The sequence below is a fragment of the Chionomys nivalis genome, chromosome 17, assembly GCF_950005125.1.
Source record: "Chionomys nivalis chromosome 17, mChiNiv1.1, whole genome shotgun sequence".
Lineage (NCBI taxonomy): Eukaryota > Metazoa > Chordata > Mammalia > Rodentia > Cricetidae > Chionomys > Chionomys nivalis.
The window spans coordinates 59869588-59888571 of NC_080102.1; the positions used below are offsets into that span (position 1 = coordinate 59869588).

General features: G+C 47.4%; 1 protein-coding gene across 1 annotated transcript; it reads left to right on the forward strand.

Moving 5' to 3' along the window:
- The first annotated feature begins 17595 nt into the window (after positions 1–17595).
- LOC130888450 (40S ribosomal protein S18-like) lies at positions 17596–18259 on the forward strand. The gene is made up of 2 exons (XM_057791334.1): positions 17596–18000; positions 18198–18259. Exons 1-2 carry the CDS (start codon positions 17631–17633, stop codon positions 18257–18259), a joined length of 432 nt encoding a protein of 143 aa, XP_057647317.1. The 5' UTR covers positions 17596–17630.
- Positions 18260–18984: the final 725 nt, after the last annotated feature.

The following is an 18984-nucleotide window of genomic DNA, read 5'->3' on the forward strand; positions in this document are numbered from 1 at the left end:
CCAGAGTTCCTTCCCTTTGACCCATGGACTTCTGAAAGCAATTCTCTGACCTCCACACAGGCGCTCTGGTACAATACAACCACCCCAAATAAAAATAATGTTTAAAAATCCACAAAACCTAGAAATGTGCGAGCCACCCACCTGAGCTAGAACTCAAGCTCAGGGTCTTGCACAAACTAGGCAAGCACCGTACTACTGAACTGCACCTTTTTTTTTTTTTTTTTTTTTTTTTTTTTTTTTGCTTTTTCAAGACAGGGTTTCTCTGTGGTTTTGGAGCCTGTCCTGGAACTAGCTCTTGTAGACCAGGCTGGTCTCGAACTCACAGAGATCCGCCTGCCTCTGCCTCCCAAGTGCTGGGATTAAAGGCGTGCGCCACCACCACCCGGCTGAACTGCACCTTTAACAATCACTGGAAGGGACGACACCTCTAGCCCTTGGTGGAGGACAAGCTGGAAAAGAGCAAACCAATTGTGTTTGAGGCAACAGAGTAGTTGTATCAAAGTGTTTGTGTGTGTGTGTGTGGGGGGGTAACGTGGAAAGGAGAGCCAGCCTGATTGGTCAGGAGGAACAAGCAGGCACGCAGGTTTTAATTCTGATTTCAATTCTGAGAATGGCCCTGGACAGCCAGCGGCTCTGGTGGATAGAGTGAGGGAGGGGCTAGCGCCCTATCCGAAGGCCTTCCCTCAGCATTCTAGCAGGAATCCCCTGAACTCGACGGGACTCCTAAAGAACTATTTCCCGACCCTTTGACGATCATTCCTGCTTCTCCCATTCCTGCCTTTTCTCCTCTGCTTAGAAACTTTCCCCACTACCATTGTTAATGAGAGTCCCTAGGAGTCTGTCACCACTCCCATCTCCACCAGCCCCAGTGAACCGGTTATCCCCCTGGATTTCAAAGCACCGTTCGAATTTTTCACGTGGAGGCTCGAAGCAAGATGTACATACAATGAAAGTGCAAGAGTGAGTCTCAGCCTCCAGCTAAGAATGTTAGAGAAACAGTTGCAGCCAGAGGGACAAAGCAGTGAGGTCTGGATTGGGGCATCTCCCATCGCTGACGCTGGCCGCCAAGGACCTCTAGCATGCCTCAGTGTCCGGGTTCCGCGGGCTGGCGAGGGGCGGGACGGCTGGGGGCGGGGCGCAGGCGGGGCAGGCCGGGCCAGGCGCCCGGGCAGGAGGCAGCTGCATATCTGCGGTCCTGACCGCAATTGCTGGGAGTCGCGTCCCGGAGACTGGCGGCGCTGACTCTGCCCGCTGCGGCCGCCGCGCCGATTAGAGCCCGAGAGGGAGGGCCAACCCAGGGAGGGGGGCGGGGGAGTACCGGTGCCCCTTTCCCTCTGTCCTAGCCAGCACCTCCAGATGCCCAGCCGGGTCTTTCTCAGCCTCCTTTATAAACACAGCATAGGAGTCTTAGCCTTTCAACCTTGGCTTTATCCAAACTGGATCTAAAGCTAGCGCTTTGGGAACCAGCAACAATAATCTGAAGGTGTTGACATCGAGTTACCCCGAGGCTGACTGCCTGCCTCTCCCTCTTCCCCAACACAGGAGAAAGAGGACTCAGAAGCTCAGGACTCCAGATTGTCTCATCCTACTTTCCTCGGAAGCGCTCTCGGCAAAGTAGGTCCAAGGAGCCTGAGACGGACGGGACAATCATTCCGAGGCTAGAGCACCCCCTGCTGGCTGGCTCTAAGCCCCACCCCTCCCCCTCCAGCTGTGTTGGGGGGGAGGGAGAGCTGGCCTCTTTGATCTAGGAGCGTGGCCACCCACTCCAGGCGCCCCATTAACCTCCATTATCCCAATTAGGCATCCCTCCCAGTCCTGGACACGAGCTTCAAAGCCCCCTTCAGAGTGGAGAGGAGAAGGGTTGACTCTTTCGCCCCTCGCCAAGCCAAGTCATTTTCAACAAGACACTGGTATCTGGGTTCCCAGTATGTGTTCATGATACTAGAGCTATAAAAAAGGATCTCGAAAGAATAAATCGTGAAGGGGACCCATTTTTCCTCGATCCCAGTTCTTCACTAGCTGACCCGAGTCTCCCATCCACTTACCCAGTTTTATCCTATCCAAAGGGGAGCCAAGAGCCACCCTCCTCCATCCTTCATCCTATCTCAACACTCCCTCTCCTCCTCCCTCCTGGACAATTTCCGCTGGGGGAGCCCGAGCAGGGTTCAGCACAGTGGCCGCTTCCTGGAACATTTTCCTGTATCCGAAACCGCGGCTCCCTCCCCAGGGACCCGCTGATCAAGGCCAGATGGGAGCAGCGATGGGGGTGGAGGCAAAGGAGCCAGACTCTCACCATTACCCCCTCCCAATACATTTGCACACCACGGGGCGCCCCTGCCCTGACACACACACACTGACATAGGCATACACCACATGCCACAGTCATACACCCATGGGCATTCATGGCGACACAGGAACCACAGGGCTGAGTCCTAGAGAGCCAACACACCCATAGAAATCACCACAGCTATCTCCGCCCTACCCCACTCGTTGGGCCTTTCTTGCCTCAAAAGGAGACCTTAGGGACCCAGAAATACTGGACAGCGATTTAGGAGTTATTAGGTTACAAAGGGCCAGATTGGGACCTCTGATGTGTCCTACTGCACAGTGTCTGGTATTTAGGACAGCCAGAGCCAAGAGAGAGCAAAATCGGGCAGCTGCAGCAGTTCTGGGGTCTGGGAGAGAACACTAGCCTGACTCTCAAGGACAGATGGGAAATCAAGAAACCTCCCTGGTGACAGACCACTCCTCTCTAGCTGCTGCTCCTCTGAGATTTATAAGGTTTCACCAGCCCTGGCTGGTCTCAGAGATCTCTCAGATCAGCATGCACCTACCTCCTTAATGCTGCTACTAAAGGTGTAAGTCACCTGGGGCTGGAGAGATGGCTCAGTGGTTAAGAGCACTGGCTTCTCTTCCAGAGGACCCAGGTTCAATTCCCAGCACCCACATGGTGGCAGGTCACAATTTTAACTCCTGTTCCAGGAGATCAAACATCTTCACACAGATGTGAATACAGGCAAAACACCAATGCACATTACAAAAATTGCCTGTCAGTTCTGGCGTACACCTTTAATCCCAGCACTTTTAATTCCAGGCAGGCAGATCTCTGTGAGCTCAAGGTCAGCCTGGTCTACAGAGGGAGTTCAAGGACAGGCTTGAAAGCTACAGAGAAACCCTGTTTCAAAGGACAAAAAAACAAATATAGTTTGTTAAAAGAGAAAAGGCATGTGGCACCAGTTTTTGTTGTTCATTTTGATACACATTTATTATTTAGCTCTGACTGTCCCAGGACTATGTACGCCAGTCTGGCTTCAGACTCAGAGATACACCTTCTGGGATTAAAGGCACAGACAACCACACGACATCAGCAGGGTGTTTGTTTTGTTTTGATAGAGAGCCTCCTGTATATGACTATAGGCTAAGGATGACATAATTTCGGATCCTGTTATTCTTTTTAAGCACATGGTGCATGGGGGGGGGGTAGGTCTAGTCCCCAGAGAACTCGATGGGTCCCCCTTGGGGAGACCGCAGCAGGTGAGTGACATACAGATGGGCCATGCAGAGAGAGAGTTTGGGTATGGAGTTTATTTAGTGAGTTATGAAAGGGAAAGAGAAGGGGAAGGGGAGAATGGAGAGAGGGAGAGGAGAGAAGAGAGAGAGAGGAGAGCCACTTCAGAAGAGGGACTGAAAGAGTCTGCAGGCTGGAGGAGGCAGAGATCCGGTGTTGGGGGGAATGGGCGGGGCTTGTCTCTGAAAAGGACAGGGTACCCAGGTGAGAGGCCAGGCCTCTCACACTGATCCTCCAGCCTCTGTCAGGATTACAGGTGTGTGCCACGTTCCTTTCATCCCTTTGTCTCTTTTTTTTTTTTTTTTTTGGTTTTTCGAGACAAGGTTTCTCTGTGGTTTTGGAGCCTGTCCTGGAACTAGCTCTTCTAGACCAGGCTGGTCTCGAACTCACAGAGATCCGCCTGCCTCTGCCTCCCGAGTGCTGGGATTAAAGGCGAGCGCCACCACCGCCCGGCTTCCCTTTGTCTCTTACAGGGAGGGTGCAAGTTGGTTGTAGTTGGGCAGAGATTCAAAAAAGCTAAGGAAAGAGATACTTTTTCTTTTGGGCTATCAACCAAATCAAGACACAGAAACTTAATTTTGAATGCTCGGCCTTAGTTTAGTCTGCTTTCTGGTTAGCTCGTTAAAACTTAAATTAACGGCCGGGCGGTGGTGGCGCACGCCTTTAATCCCAGCACTTGGGAGGCAGAGGCAGGCGGATCTCTGTGAGTTCGAGACCAGCCTGGTCTACAAGAGCTAGTTCCAGGATAGGCTCCAAAACCACAGAGAAACCCTGTCTCGAAAAACCAAAAAAAAAAAAAAAAAAAAAAAAAAAAAACTTAAATTAACCTATTTCCTCTCTCTCTTTTTGTTTTTTTTGGGGGTGTTGTTTGTTTGTTTTTGTTTTGTTTTTTGAGACAGGGTTTCTCTGTGTAACAGTCCTGGATATCCTGGAACTTGCTTTATAGACCAAGTTGACCTCTAACTCACTGAGATCCGCCTGCCTCTGTCTCCCAAGTGCTGGGATTAAAGGCTTGCGCCATCACTACCTGGCAACCTGTTTCTCTTTATCGAACTTTTGCCGTGGGGATTTTTACTTTTTCTTCCCTTCTGTATGTGGGGCCCAGAATAGCTTGACCACATTGCTGCCATGACTATAAAAACCAGCTAAGCGGTGGTGGCACTACAGAGAAACCCTGTCTCGAAAAACTTAAAAAAAAAAAAAAAAAACAGCTAAAAAGTTGGCCTGAGTTTCAGCACAGATTTCAGGAATAGGTATAAACTGACACACCCGGGGAGGGTTAGCATCTAAGGGGAGGTACCTGACATTCCAAACACCCAACCTTTAGATAAGATTAGATAAGATCACCAGGTGTCCTTGAACCCAGGTGCAGTCCTGTCACCGAGACACCCCTTGACAACTGTCAGTCTATCAGGGTCTCGAGCTCTGAAAATCCTCTCACCCCCAGCCTCCAAAGAAAACCCTACCTCGGCTGGGCTAGGCACTCTCTGCTGCAATGGACAGAAAAAGAGTCCAGGCTTGAGCTTGCATATTTGGTCCCCGTGATCTGGGCACACTCCTTTAATCCCAGCACCTGGGAAACAGAGGCTGATGGACCTCTGCGAGTTCAAGGCCAACCTGGTCTATAGAGCCAGGACTGACGCCAAAGCTACAGAGAGAAACCCTGCCTCAAAAAAAAAATAATAATAATAATAATAAATAAAAACAAATATAAAATAGGAGAAGAAAGGAAAGAAAGTATGGATGTCAAAAGGTAAGTTTATCATAGTCAGGTCTCACTGACAAGGTAGCCGGGCGGTGGTGGCGCATGCCTTTAATCCCAGCACTCGGGAGGCAGAGGCAGGCGGATCTCTGTGAGTTCGAGACCAGCCTGGTCTACAAGAGCTAGTTCCAGGACAGGCTCCAAAACCACAGAGAAACCCTGTCTCGAAAAACCAAAAAAAAAAAAAAAAAAAAAAAAAAGTGTGGGGGCTGGAGAGATGACTCAGTGGTTAAGAGCATTGCCTGCTCTTCCAAAGGTCCTGAGTTCAATTCCCAGCAACCACATGGTGGCACACAACCATCTGTAATGAGGTTTGGTGCCCTCTGCCTCCCGAGTGCTGGGATTAAAGGCGTGCGCCACCACCGCCCTGCCATAAATAAATATTTTAAAAAAAAGTAAGTGTGGGTGGTGGATCCGTTATTATTATTATTTTTTTTAAAACCAGATTTATTTATTTATTAAGTATACAATGGTCTGCCTGCAAATGTCCCTGTAGGCCAGAAGAGGGCAGCATATTTCATTACAGATGGTTGTGAGCCACCATGTGGTTGCTGGGAATTGAACTCAGGTCCTTTGGAAGTGCAGTCAGTGCTCTTAACCTCTGAGCCATCTCTCCAGCTCCTATTTTTGGTTATTGAACTGTAGAATCTTAGGTAATTCATATAATACAGCGACTCATTGATGAACTAGGGATTGTAGGCTTATATTAGGAATATTCTTTGTTCCGGGAGCACAGACTGTATTGTTCGACCTGCCCTCCAGTGTAGTTCCTAGTGGTGCCCACCAGTGCTAAACTTGAAGAATAATTAAATCACAGAAACTATTTTTTTAAAAGATTTATTTATTTATTATGTTGCAGTGTTATATCTGCATGTGTGCCTGCACACCAGAAGACGGCACCAGATTTCATTACAGATGACTGTGAGCCACCACATGGTTGCTGGGAATTGAACTCAGGACCTTTGGAAGAACAAACAGCTAGTGCTCTTGGCCGCTGAGCTATCTCTCCAGTCCCCACAGAAATTTTAAAAGAAATTACTTGACGTTTCTTGTCAGGAATAAAAAGATTTATATTTTATTCATTTATTTAGTGTATGAATTTATGCCAAGATGCACATGTGGAATTCAGGGTTACACCTCTGTTCTCTCCTTCCATCTGGGATCTAACTGAGGTCATCAGACATGGTAGCAAATGCATGTATTCACACACACAAAATACACAAATCTTTTTTTTTTTTTTTTTTTTTTTTGGTTTTTCGAGACAGGGTTTCTCTGTGGTTTTGGAGCCTGTCCTGGAACTAGCTCTGTAGACCAGGCTGGTCTCGAACTCACAGAGATCCGCCTGCCTCTGCCTCCCGAGTGCTGGGATTAAAGGCGTGCGCCACCACCGCCCGGCCAAAATACACAAATCTTAAAACAAACAAACAAAAACTTTACTTGGTCCAGATATGCTCAGTGTGTTGGAGCATCAGGAATGTCAAAGTATTTATTCTGTGAGTGAGAAGAATTAGGGATTTCATGAGAAGTAAGCCGTGGAGCGCAGAGCAGTGTGCAAAGAACTTTTTCCAGAAGAGATCTTCGTAGCTAGGAAAAGTGTCAGCAATGGTGTCCCGTACCAGCAGGGGGCAGCAGTGAGCTGCTCAGAAGCCGCACCTGTAGCTCTAAGGAACCCTCGGATCCTCCTCCAGCATACCGCCCCTTTTCTGTAGAGAGCAAGGGCAGAGTTCGGGAGTACTGAGGCAAAGGCTAGGGTAGTGTTCCGGCCCTTCTCACAGTCTTGGCTGAGAAAGGCACTTGACAAAGGTCCAAAGGTGTCTTGTTCCCGAGGTCAGAATACAAAGTTTCCACCTATTTCCTACGCCACCTGGTTTTCTTTCTTTCAAAGACATTTCTTGGGGCCCTTATTGAGTGCTGGGGGTATCCTCGAAGGAAGGGAGGCAAAGTGTAAGCTAGTGGAGAGCAGCCTGGTAAGCAGCTCTGCTCGGGTGATGACTCTGGCAGGCACACTACCTTGGGAGTCAGGTAACACACTTAGTCTCTTAGGCCCTGTCAGGGGAAGAGCAATACTTGCCTAGCATGCACAAGGCACAGATTCACTTCCTGGGACGACCACATACATGCAATCACCCAGCTCAGTCCTCAAAATGTACCAGAGTACAGAGGGAAGGATTTGGCTGTAGTAGCGCTGAGGTCAAGCTTTCAGCTCTCAGGCAGATGCAAACAGATCCCAGTGAGCCTGAGTCCAGCTTGTCTACACAGCTAGCTCCAGGACAGCCAGGACTACATACAGAGAGAGCCTGTGGAGAGAATGGGGCAGGACGGGAAGGAGTAAAGCAGATAAATGAGGGAACAAAGAGAAACACTCCCTGCTTCACCTGATTCAGGGACAGGGACCAGGCTAACTGAAGGCCAGCTGGTCTGGCTTCTTCCCACGCATCAGAGTTTCTTTCCAGAGCTGTAAGACCGGGACCGGTAGAATGATAACCTATAACACTACAGGAAGCCCTGTGGTTGGGTTCCAACCTAGTGGATGGTGCTTGCTTGTAATCACCAGCTCTTAGAGTCAGGAGAACCAGGAGTTCAAAGCTATCCTGGGCACAGTTTGAGGCACCAAGAGACTTTTTTTTTTTTTGTTTGTTTGTTTTTAAAATCTAAGTGGAGTGTGGTGGTATATGCTTTTAATTCTAGCATTCAAGAGACAAAGCCAGGTGGATCTCTGAGAATTCAAGGCCAGCCTGACCTACATAGTAAGTTCCAGGCAACTCAGAGATACATGGTGGGAACTTGTCTAAAAAACATATAAATCAGTAAGACAAACAAGAAAAAATATGTTTCTCATAGACAACACTCATGCCCTTGGTGTGCCTTCCCTTTGGAGTGTCTCTCTCTTAACTATCAAGTTTAAAGGTCACATTAAACTGTATTAGGCCTCAACTCTGCTTTTATAAAATGCATTACCAAAAGAAAACATTAATCAACTTGGGAGACTGGAACTTTAAGATTATAGTAAGTTTGGGACCAATCTGAGATACATGAGTCCTTGTCTCAGAAACAAATCACTATAGCTGGGTAGTGCACACACGGTTAATCCCAGAAGGTGTGGGGGCAGAGGCAGGCAGATCTCTGTCCCAGCTCTCACTGGATAAACCAGGCTGGAGCAACATAATCTGACCCTGTCTCAAAAACAAATAAACAAAATTAGTTTCTATTTTCAGTAAAGAGGAGGCCAGGGAAACCTGCCTTGCCAGGGAAGTCAGATCTTACCTCTTCAGTTCCTCCTACCTTCATGCCCCTGAATAAAATCCTCTGGTCACTAAACAAACAGGACAAACAGGAAAAAAATGAGAAAGCATTACTGACAGCTCTGTGCTGCCAGGAAACTGGTTCAGAACTGGTTCTGGTCTCGGCGGGAACTACACTTCAAATGATAGATTTCAACTAGACAAATAAATTCTTTTTTTTTTTTTTTGGTTTTTCAAGACAGGGTTTCTCTGTGGCTTTGGAACCTGTCCTGGTCTTTTTTGTTTTTAAAGACAAGGTTTCTCTGTGTAGTCCTTGCTGTCCTGGAACTCTCTCTGTAGACCAGTCTGGCCTCGAAATCACTGAGATTCTCCTGCCTCCCAAGTGCTGGAATTAAAGGTATGTGCCATCTGTTATGGTAAAAATAAAATGCTGCGGATTCCCGAGGGCCTTCGGGTCTCAGGCAGAGGACCAGGGTTCAAGTCCCAGCACCCACATGGCATCTCACAACTGTCTGTAGCTCCAGCTCTGGGAAATTGAACACCCTTACACAGACATGCATGCAGGCAAAACACCAACATACATAAAATAAAAATAAATAATTAAAAAAAATTTTGAGCCTGGGTCTGAAAAAGCATGGGATAAAACCGGACTTGCTGAACATAATGGACAATGAGGACTACTGAGAACTCAAGAACAATGGCACTGGGTTTTGATCCTACTGCACGCACTGGCTTTGTGGAGCCTAGGCAGTTTGGATGCTCACCTTACTAGACCTGGTTGGAGGTGGGTGGTCCTTGGACTTCCCACAGGGCAGGGAACCTGGATTACTCTTGGGGATGATGAGGGAGAGTGACTTAATGGGGGAGGGGGAGGCAAATGGGAGGTGATGGCGGGGAGAAGGCAGAAATCTTTAATAAATAAATAAACAATAAAAAAAATATTTTTTGAAAAGAAAGAAAAAATTAAATTAAAACAAGCAACACTGGACTGGATTCATACAAAGATAAATGAGTCGAAGCTTTTTTGTTAGAATATGTTTCATTTATTTGTTTGTTTGGTTTTTGTTTGTTTTGAGACAGGGTTTCTCTATGCAACAGTCCTGGCTGTCCTGGAGCTCACTTTGTAGACCAGGCTGGTCTCAAACTCACTGAGATCCTCCTGTCTTTGCCTCCCAAGTGCTTGGTTAAAGGTGTGTGCCATCACTACCTGGTTTACCTTTAATTTCTTTGACAATTCCATAAATGTATACAATTTATCTGGATCAGATTCTCCTTCAACTCCTCTCTCTGTAGACCAGGCTGGCCTCGAACTCACAGAGATCCACATGCCTCTGTTTCCCAAGTGCTGGGATTAAAGATTTAAATCACTACCACCATCCAACTCCTCTCTCTTACTCCCTCCAGACACTCACCAGTAATATCCAGTACTTCAACTCACCGTTTATACCAGGCAGACCAAGATCCCCTTGCCCCTCCCTCTAGAGTGCTGGGATTAAATGTCGGTGGCACCATGCTGCCTTAAGAGACTTTTGGGTGCTGAAGAGACAGCCAGCTTAGTAGGTCTTCCAGAGGACTGACCCCCAGTTTCAACTCCCAGCATCCACATGGCAGCTCACGATGGTCTGGAATCCCAGTTCGATGGTCTGGAATCCCAGTTCCAGGGGATGCAGCACACCCTGACATCAACATACATACACGCAGGCAAAACACCGATGCTCATTTAAAAACTTTTTTGTTTTGTTTTTTGTCTTTTCTTTTTTTTATTTTATTTTTATTTAATTTTTTTTTGTTTGTTTGTTTTTTGAGACAGGGTTTCTCTGTGGTTTTGGAGCCTGTCCTGGAACTAGCTCTTGTAGACCAGGCTGGTCTCGAACTCACAGAGATCCGCCTGCCTCTGCCTCCCGAGTGCTGGGATTAAAGGCGTGCGCCACGCCCGGCTCTTTTTATTATTTTTTATGGTTTATTTAATGTGCATTGGCGTGAAGGTGTCAGATCCCCTGCAACTGGATCTTCAGACAGTTGTGAGCTGTCATGTGGGTGCTAGGAATTGAACCCAGGTCCTTTGGAAGAGCAGTCAGTGCTCTTAACCACTGCACCATCTCTCCAGTCCCTTTTTTTTGTTTTTTCGAGATAGGGTTTCTCTGTGGTTTTGGAGCCTGTCCTAGAACTAGCTCTTGTAGACCAGGCTGGTCTCGAACTCCCAGAAATCCGCCTGCCTCTGCCTCCTGCCAAGAGCTGGGATTAAAGGCGTGTGCCACCACCGCCCGGCCACTTTTTTTTCTTATTGCATTTTTTATATGGCATTTATTTATTTGTGCATTTATATACATGTACGTTACAGACCAGCTGGGGCCAAAGAGTCAGAGCCTAATTCAGAAACATAAAGTGAACAAAACCAAAAAGAATAAAAAACAAGTCAGAGTAATTTTAGTCTAAGGTGGAAGTGCACACAGTAGCCTGCTGGAAGGCAAAGTCTTTGACCAAGCACTTAAAACCAGGAGTTTAGCCATGCGGTGGTGGCGCATGTCTTGGGAAGCAGAGGCAGGCGGATCTCGGTGAGTTAGAGGCCAGCCTGGTCTACAAGAGCTAGTTCCAGGACAGGCTCCAAAGCTACAGAGAAACCCTGTCTCGAAAAAAACAAAACAAAAACAAACAAACAAACAAACAAACCAGGAATTCAAGACCTTCCTTATCAAGCTTTAAGCTACCTTAATATGAGGCTGAAAGAAAAAATATCTGTTCAGGACACCCAAGACCAAGTTCTCAGCACAAAGATTTATTTGCACCAGAGGGACATAGTGCAGGGAATAAGAGACAAAGCAAGAACCGGGCGGTGGTGGCACATGCCTTGAATCCCGCTCAGGAGGCAGAGACAGACAGATTTTAAGGCCAGCCTGGTCTACAGAGTGAGTTCCAGGACAAGCTCCAAAACTACAGAAAAACCCTGTCTGGAGAAAAAGAGAGAGACCAAAGGCATAGGACAAGGGGGAAGGAGAAGGGAACAAGGGAGGTGGAGCAGGGATATCTCTCCTTGAGGGACAAAAGACTGTCTCTTGATAGAGGGGAGACAGACTTGGCCCATAGGCAAATAGTGGGATATAAAGGTACAAGGGGAAACCCCTTGTTAGGATGTGAAATTTGTTGAAATGTAATTTTAATTGGGTGCTGGGCAATGGTGGTGCACACCTTCAATCCCAGCACTAGGGAGGCAGAAGCAGGTGGATCTCTGTGATTTCAAAGCCAGCGTGGTCTATAAAGCGAGTTCCAGGACAGGCTCCAAAGCTACAGAGAAACCCTATCTCAAAAAATAAAACAAAACAAAATTAATTGGTGTGTTAATCAGGTGAGCCAATGGGGGCTTTTGATTGCTAGACCTTTTACTGTCAGCCTCAAGGGAGTAGACCTTGGTGGCTAGCTTTAGGGACATAGTCTAACAGTTTCCAGCAGGGGCGAGGGGATAAGGGAGAAGGGCAAGGGGCTGCCAGAGCCTTGCTGCCACCCTCGGGCTGGTGGAGTCCCCCAGAGGACTCTTGCTTTTCTGAGTTTTTTCTTCTCCAGGTTGGCCACAGTGTGAAGGGGTGCAATTTGGAATGTGAGGGAAGGCTCTCCTCCTCATCCTCCTCTGACCTAGAGACTGCTTTCAAAGACACTACGCCAGCGGCTCTCCTCTTCTGGTCTCTCCTCAGTCATCAAACCTTTTGGTAGATGGGAAGAAGAGGCATGCCTTTGGCACAAGCCTAAAACAGATGTGGCCTAAGAAGAGAGCCTCTGCAAAGGGGTTAAATTCTAGCACGGAGAGAAGCAGGCTGGAGCTAGACTGGAGCTGTAGGAGCGAGAAACCAGTGGGCATTTTAATAATTATTATTCCATCAACAAATTCTAGCCAGTTTTTGCCAGGTGTGGGGCATGAACATAATCCCAGCCTGAAGGTGGGGCTGGAAGGTAGCTCAGGCAGGATTAAGGAGTGTAAACCATTCTAGGTTACTGAGCAAGATCAAGTCTCCCTCACTAAGAAGGAGCCAGGTGTGCATGTGACGTGTGGTGGCCTGTAACCCTAACAGCACTAGGGAGGTAGAGGCTTAGAGGTTATCCTTCCCTTAATACTGAGTTCAAGGCCAGCCTGGGATCCAGAAGACCCTGTCTCAAACACATCAAAACAAAGAAGGAAATGAACTTAAAACATGTAGCAACTTATTACAGTGAGCTATAGCCGGGCGGTGGTGGCGCACGCCTTTAATCCCAGCACTTGGGAGGCAGAGGCAGGCGGATCTCTGTGAGTTCGAGACCAGCCTGGTCTACAAGAGCTAGTTCCAGGACAGGCTCCAAAAAAACCACAGAGAAACCCTGTCTCAAAAAACCAAAACAAAAACAAAAACAAAAAAAATACAGTGAGCTATATTTCGGTCAGTTACCCTGCTTTTCCTTTGTTTTGTTTTGTATCCCATGTTGACATGCCCCCCATCTCCCTGCCTCATCCCTCCCCATCCCAGACCCTTCTCCCATAAGGTTTCTCTACTTAGTGTAGCCCTGTCTGTTCTGGAACTTGCTCTGTAGACCAGACTGGCCTCAAACTCACAGAAATCCTCCTACTTCTGCCTCCTGAGTGCTAGGATTGCAGGTATGCACTACAACTGCCTGGCTCAATTTGTTTTTGTTTTGTTTTTTTGAGACAGGGTGTCTCTGTAGTTATGGATCTTGTCCTGGAACTCGCTCTGTAGACCAGGCTGACCTTAAACTCATAGAGATCCACCTGCCTCTGTCTCTCAAGTACTGGGATTAAAGATGTGCACCACCACCGCTTGTATAATTGTGTAGCCCAGGCTGACCTCAAATTCATGATCCTCCTGCCTCTGTCTCCTTCAGCAATCCTATCGCTGGCGTGTGCCACCACTGCCCAACATTCTTATTTATTCTTAAAGATAAAGATTTCAAGGGGCCGGGCAGTGGTGGCGCACGCCTTTAATCCCAGCACTCCAGAAACAGAGGCAGTCAGATCTCTGTGAGTTCGAGGCCAGCCTGGTCTACAAATTGAGGTCCAGAACAAGCCAGGGCCATTACACAGGGAGACCTTGTCTCAAAAAACAAACAAACAAACAAACAAATAAATAAATATTTTATTTTTGTGCAGGGTTGTTTTGCTTGCACATATGTATGTGCACAACATGTGTGCAAGGTGCCTACAGAGGCCAGAGAGAGCAGGAGCCCCTGAAAATGGAGAGAATGGAGTGAAGCTGGGGGAAGAGACAGAAAAGGAATCAGACAGCAAACAGGAAGAAATATCTGCCTGCATCAGTGGATGGAGAGGGAGTGGGCAGGGCTTGTCTCTTAAAGTGACAGGACAGATAATTATACCAGCCTGCTTCCTTTTTCTCATTTATTTATTTATTTATCTATTATTATCATTAGCTTTTCAAGACAGTGTTTCTGGGCTGGAGAGATGGTTAAAAGCACTGACCCTTCATCCACAGGTCTGAGTTCAATTCCCAGCAACCACATGGTGGCTCACAACCATCTATAATGAGATCTGGTGCCCTCTTCAGTGGTGCAGGTACACATGCAGGCAAAGTATTGTATTCATAATAAACAAATAAATAAATCTTTTTTTTTTTTTTTTTTTGGTTTTTCGAGAAAGGGCTTTTTGGGGCCTGTCCTGGAACTAGCTCTTGTAGACCAGGCTGGTCTCGAACTCACAGAGATCCACCTGCCTCTGCCTCCCGAGTGCTGGGATTAAAGGCATGCGCCACCACCGCCCGGCTATAAATAAATCTTTAAAAAAAGAAGACAGTGTTTCTCTCTGTATCCCTGGCTGTCCTAGAACTCCTTTTTTTTTTTCTTTTGGTTTTTCGAGACAGGGTTTCTCTGTAGCTTTGGAGCCTGTCCTGGAACTCCCTTTGTAGACCAGGCTGGCCTCGAACTCACAGAGATCCGCCTGCCTCTGCCTCCCGAGTGCTGGGATTAAAGGCGTGCGCCACCACCACCTGGCCTATTTGTCTCCTTTTATATAGTTGCCTGGTATTCCTTAGGTGGGAGCAGCATTCATGGTGGTAAGGAGATAAATTGAGATTCTGTAGATCTTTGGGTCTTCAATTAACTCTGTCTTAATTTTCCTCCCTCTTTATTTATTTTGGTTTTTCGAGACAGGGTTTCTCTGTGGCTTTGGAGCCTGTCCTGGAACTTGCTCTGGTAGACCAGGCTGGCCTTGAACTCACAGAGATCCTCCTGCCTCTGCCTCCCGAGTGCTGGGATTAAAGGCGTGCACCTCTACCGCCTGGCTCCTCCCTCCTTCTTTACAGTCACACCGACACAACCCTGCAGCTATTTAACTCCACCCCCCCAGTACCCTCTTGGGGCAAAGATGTTAGATCACTAAACAGTGATTGGAAAGCAGTATAAGATGGGGACTTTGGGCTTTTGGATCCCATTTCCTGTTTTCCCAGTGACATTAGAAAGGGAAATAGCACAACTGCCTGGGTGTAGGATTTTATTTTATTTATTTTTTAAATATTTATTATGTATACAATATTCTGTCTGTGTGTATGCCTGAAGGCCAGAAGAGGGCACCAGACCTCATTACAGATGGCTGTGAGCCACCATGTGGTTGCTGGGAATTGAACTCAGGACCATTGGCAGAGCAGGCAATGCTCTTAACCGCTGAGCCATCTCTCCAGTCCCCGGGTGTAGGATTTTAAAACCATATAGAAAGGTGTAGGGCCAAGGGAAAGAGATTTCCTCCTGGTCAAAAGAATGGAATCTGAGTTTGACCTTTGGCCATGGGTGGAGATGTGACATTCTGTCTGCTTCAAAGATTAGAATGTTAAGTAGAACCGTCTCCTTTCTTATGGGCTAATCCGGCAGGGAGACAGGCTCCAGGAAAGCTGATTCACCTAAAGACACACTAGAAGGTGGAGGAGGAATAATTATCCTGTACTTCCCAGAAGCCCCGCCCCATGCAGCTTCCGGAAGGAAGTGCTGCTAAACCTGCTCGGGTTTCTCTGGGTTATAACTGCAACAGCATAGTACAGACTGGCAAATTGGCTCTGTGGGTAAGGGCGCTTGCCTCCACACATGGTGGTCAAGCCAGGGTCACCATTGTAGGAGAGTATCAACTGTCAAAATTTGTTCTCTGATCTCCATACATACTGTGGTACTTGTGTATCTACTCTCTCGGCAATAAATATAAAGAGTAGGGCAGGAGAGGTGGCTAAGAGGTTAATGAGTACCTGCTAGGAGTTGAGCGGTGGTGGTGCACTGTGGGAACTGCAGCCCCGAGTTAATATCCCTGCCCCCATTTGAGGTGCTTATCTTCAAGGAAAACATAATAAATTCCCTCTGCTCCTGGAGCAGGGAAGGAAGGAATTTTGAGTGCATGGTGACCATTCCTTGATCCCTGCCAGGGTCAGATTACATTCCCTTCACAGCCCACTCCTCATTTGGTGTCATGGTATAAAGCCAGCTCAGCAAGACAATAAGAGAAGCTGTTCCACCTCAACCTCGTGCTCTGTGTATTCATTCAAACTGGACACCCTCCGCCGAGACTCTTGGTTCCAGCCCGCGCTGGCGCGGCAGTGCACACCTTTAATCCCAGCACTTGGGAGACAGGAGCAAGCAGGTCTCTATGAACTCAAGGGTTTTTCAGGAGAGTCAGAGCTACATATAGAGACACTGTCTCAAAACAAGCAATAATTCTTTAATAGCAATTTTTTTTTTTTTTTGTTTTTTTTTTGTTTTTCGAGACAGGGTTTCTCTGTGGCTTTGGAGCCTGTCCTGGAACTAGCTCTGTAGACCAGGCTGGTCTCGAACTCACAGAGATCCGCCTGCCTCTGCCTCCCAAGTGCTGGGATTAAAGGCGTGCGCCACCACCGCCCGGCTTTAATAGCAATTTTTTTAAATTAAAAAAGTAACATTTCCAGTTCCTTATGTATTTTTCAGATACCTAGCAAAGCCTAAGTGTGTTTTCTTGACTCTCTAGAATCTCTCCCTGACTTTCAGACAATACTCCCCACGCCCACCTATGGCGTCATTTTCTCTTTTCCATCTCCCTCTTCCCAGAAGGTGCCCGAATTTTAGCTTCTCAGCCCTAGTTTTTGAACAACTTTTAGTATTTTTTTTGTTTGTTTGTTGTTTTTTTTGTTTTTTGAGACAGGGTTTCGCTGTAACTTTTAGAGCCCTTCCTGGAACTAGCTCTTGTAGCCCAAACTGACCTCGAACTCACAGAGATTCTCCTGCCTCTGCCTCCCGAGTGCTGGGATTAAAGGCCTGTGCCACCACTGCTTGGCTATTTTCAATGACCTTGTTCTTGTGGCTTCCATATTTGCTGCACACTGGATATTAATCTAAAGTTACCTCTATTCCAGCTTAGTCATCTGCAAAGAGTGTTTGTTAGGCAAGGCAGTGTTCTTCCTATTGCCGCACAGCAGGGCCACGTCATACATAATAATGTCTGATTTCTCAAGCCCTTGGAGGTGATTTAGCCTGAGGGGGCTTATGCAGACAGAAACCTATGAGCCAGAAGCTGACCTTTGCTGCCAGTGGCCTGTGGGAGCACATGTGGGTTAAAGTCTGAACTGATGTCAGTGTCTGGACATCGCTGCCCGTGTTGACCAGCCTCTTTTCAGCTAGGCTCTGGAACTAGCAGGGTAGAGATGGAGCCATTAAAGACCCGATCAGAAAGTCTGTCTGGCACTCTCCACGAGGGAACATGGAGACCACCTCTTCAGTTGTTTTTTAAGGTAGTGGTGACTGGGCTTATGGCCCTCAGGATGTTAGGACAGCATTCTGCTACAGAACCATAAGCTCAACCCTTTAAAAATTTGTTTTTGAGAAAGCATCTCATAGAAGAGAGAAGAGTGGGGCTATGGTGGTACACACCTTTAATCCAGGAATTTAGGAGGCAGAAGCAGGAGGATCTCAGAGTTTGAGTTCAGCCTACTCTACAGAGAGAATTCCAGGACAGCAAAGGCTACGCAGAGAAACCCTGTTTAAAAAAAGAACAATAACAAAAAAGAAAGAGAGAAGCTCTTCCACTGGAGGCCTACACGCCGCCGATTGTGCCGCCGCCATGTCTCTCGTGATCCCTGAGAAGTTCCAGCACATCCTGCGAGTACTCAACACCAACATCGATGGGCGGCGCAAAATAGCCTTTGCCATCACTGCCATTAAGGGTGTAGGGCGGAGATACGCTCATGTGGTGTTGAGGAAAGCGGACATTGACCTCACCAAGAGGGCTGGAGAGCTCACGGAAGACGAGGTGGAGCGTGTGATCACCATTATGCAGAATCCCCGGCAGTACAAGATCCCAGACTGGTTCTTGAACAGACAGAAGGATGTGAAGGACGGGAAGTTCAGCCAGGTTCTGGCCAATGGCCTGGACAACAAGCTGCGCGAGGATCTGGAGCGACTGAAGAAGATTCGAGCCCAGCCGGGCGATGGTGGCGCACGCCTTTAATCCCAGCACTCGGGAGGCAGAGGCAGGCGGATCTCTGTGAGTTCGAGACCAGCCTGGTCTACAAGAGCTAGTTCCAGGACAGGCTCCAAAACCACAGAGAAACCCTGTCTCGCAAAACCAAAAAAAAAAAGATTTGAGCCCATAGGGGGCTGCGCCACTTCTGGGGCCTTCGTGTCCGAGGCCAGCACACCAAGACCACTGGCCGCCGGGGCCGCACTGTGGGTGTATCCAAGAAGACATGAGTCCCTGGGCCTTTGCAGTTAATAAATCGTTTATATGCCTGTGGAAAAAAAAAAAGAAAAAAAAAAGAAAGAGAGAAAAGGGGACTCATGTAGCCTCATGTTTGTTTTAGAATACTCTGGGGTATTTTATTTCAAATTTATTTATTATGTATACAGTGTTTAGTGTTCTACCTGCACATATGCTTGTACACCAGAAGGGGGCACCACATCTCATTCTAGATGGTTGTGAGCCACCATTTTGTGGTTGCTGGTATTGAACTCAAGGCCTCTGGAAAAGCAGCCAGTGCGCTTAACCTCTGACCCATCTATCTCTCTGGCCCCGGTTTTTTGTTTGTTTGGTTTCTTTCTTTTTTTTTTTTTTTTTTTTGGTTTTTTCGAGACAGGGTTTCTCTGTGGTTTTGGAGCCTGTCCTGGAACTAGCTCTTGTAGACCAGGCTGGTCTCGAACTCACAGAGATCCTCCTGCCTCTGCCTCCCAAGTGCTGGGATTAAAGGCGTGCGCCACCACCGCCCGGCTGTTTGTTTGGTTTCTTGGTGTTTTTTAAATCTTTTATTTATTTTTTTCTTTTAGATGCGGTTTCACTGCATAGCCTTGACTGTCCTCAAACTCACTATGATTTTTCTGTCTAAGCGTCCTAAGTACTGGGATTAAAGGCCTTTGCTTGTAGACTTGCAAGGGTTAGAGCTGGGGTTAACTTAAAGGGTCATCTATAGTTGGCAAAACGG

Coding starts and splice junctions, on each gene's coding strand:
- LOC130888450 (XM_057791334.1), top strand. CDS start 17,631: ATGTCTCTCGTGATCCCTGAGAAGTTCCAGCACATCCTGCGAGTACTC. Junction 18,001..18,197: donor TCGAGCCCAGCCGGGCGATG/GTGGCGCACGCC, acceptor TTCGTGTCCGAG/GCCAGCACACCAAGACCACT.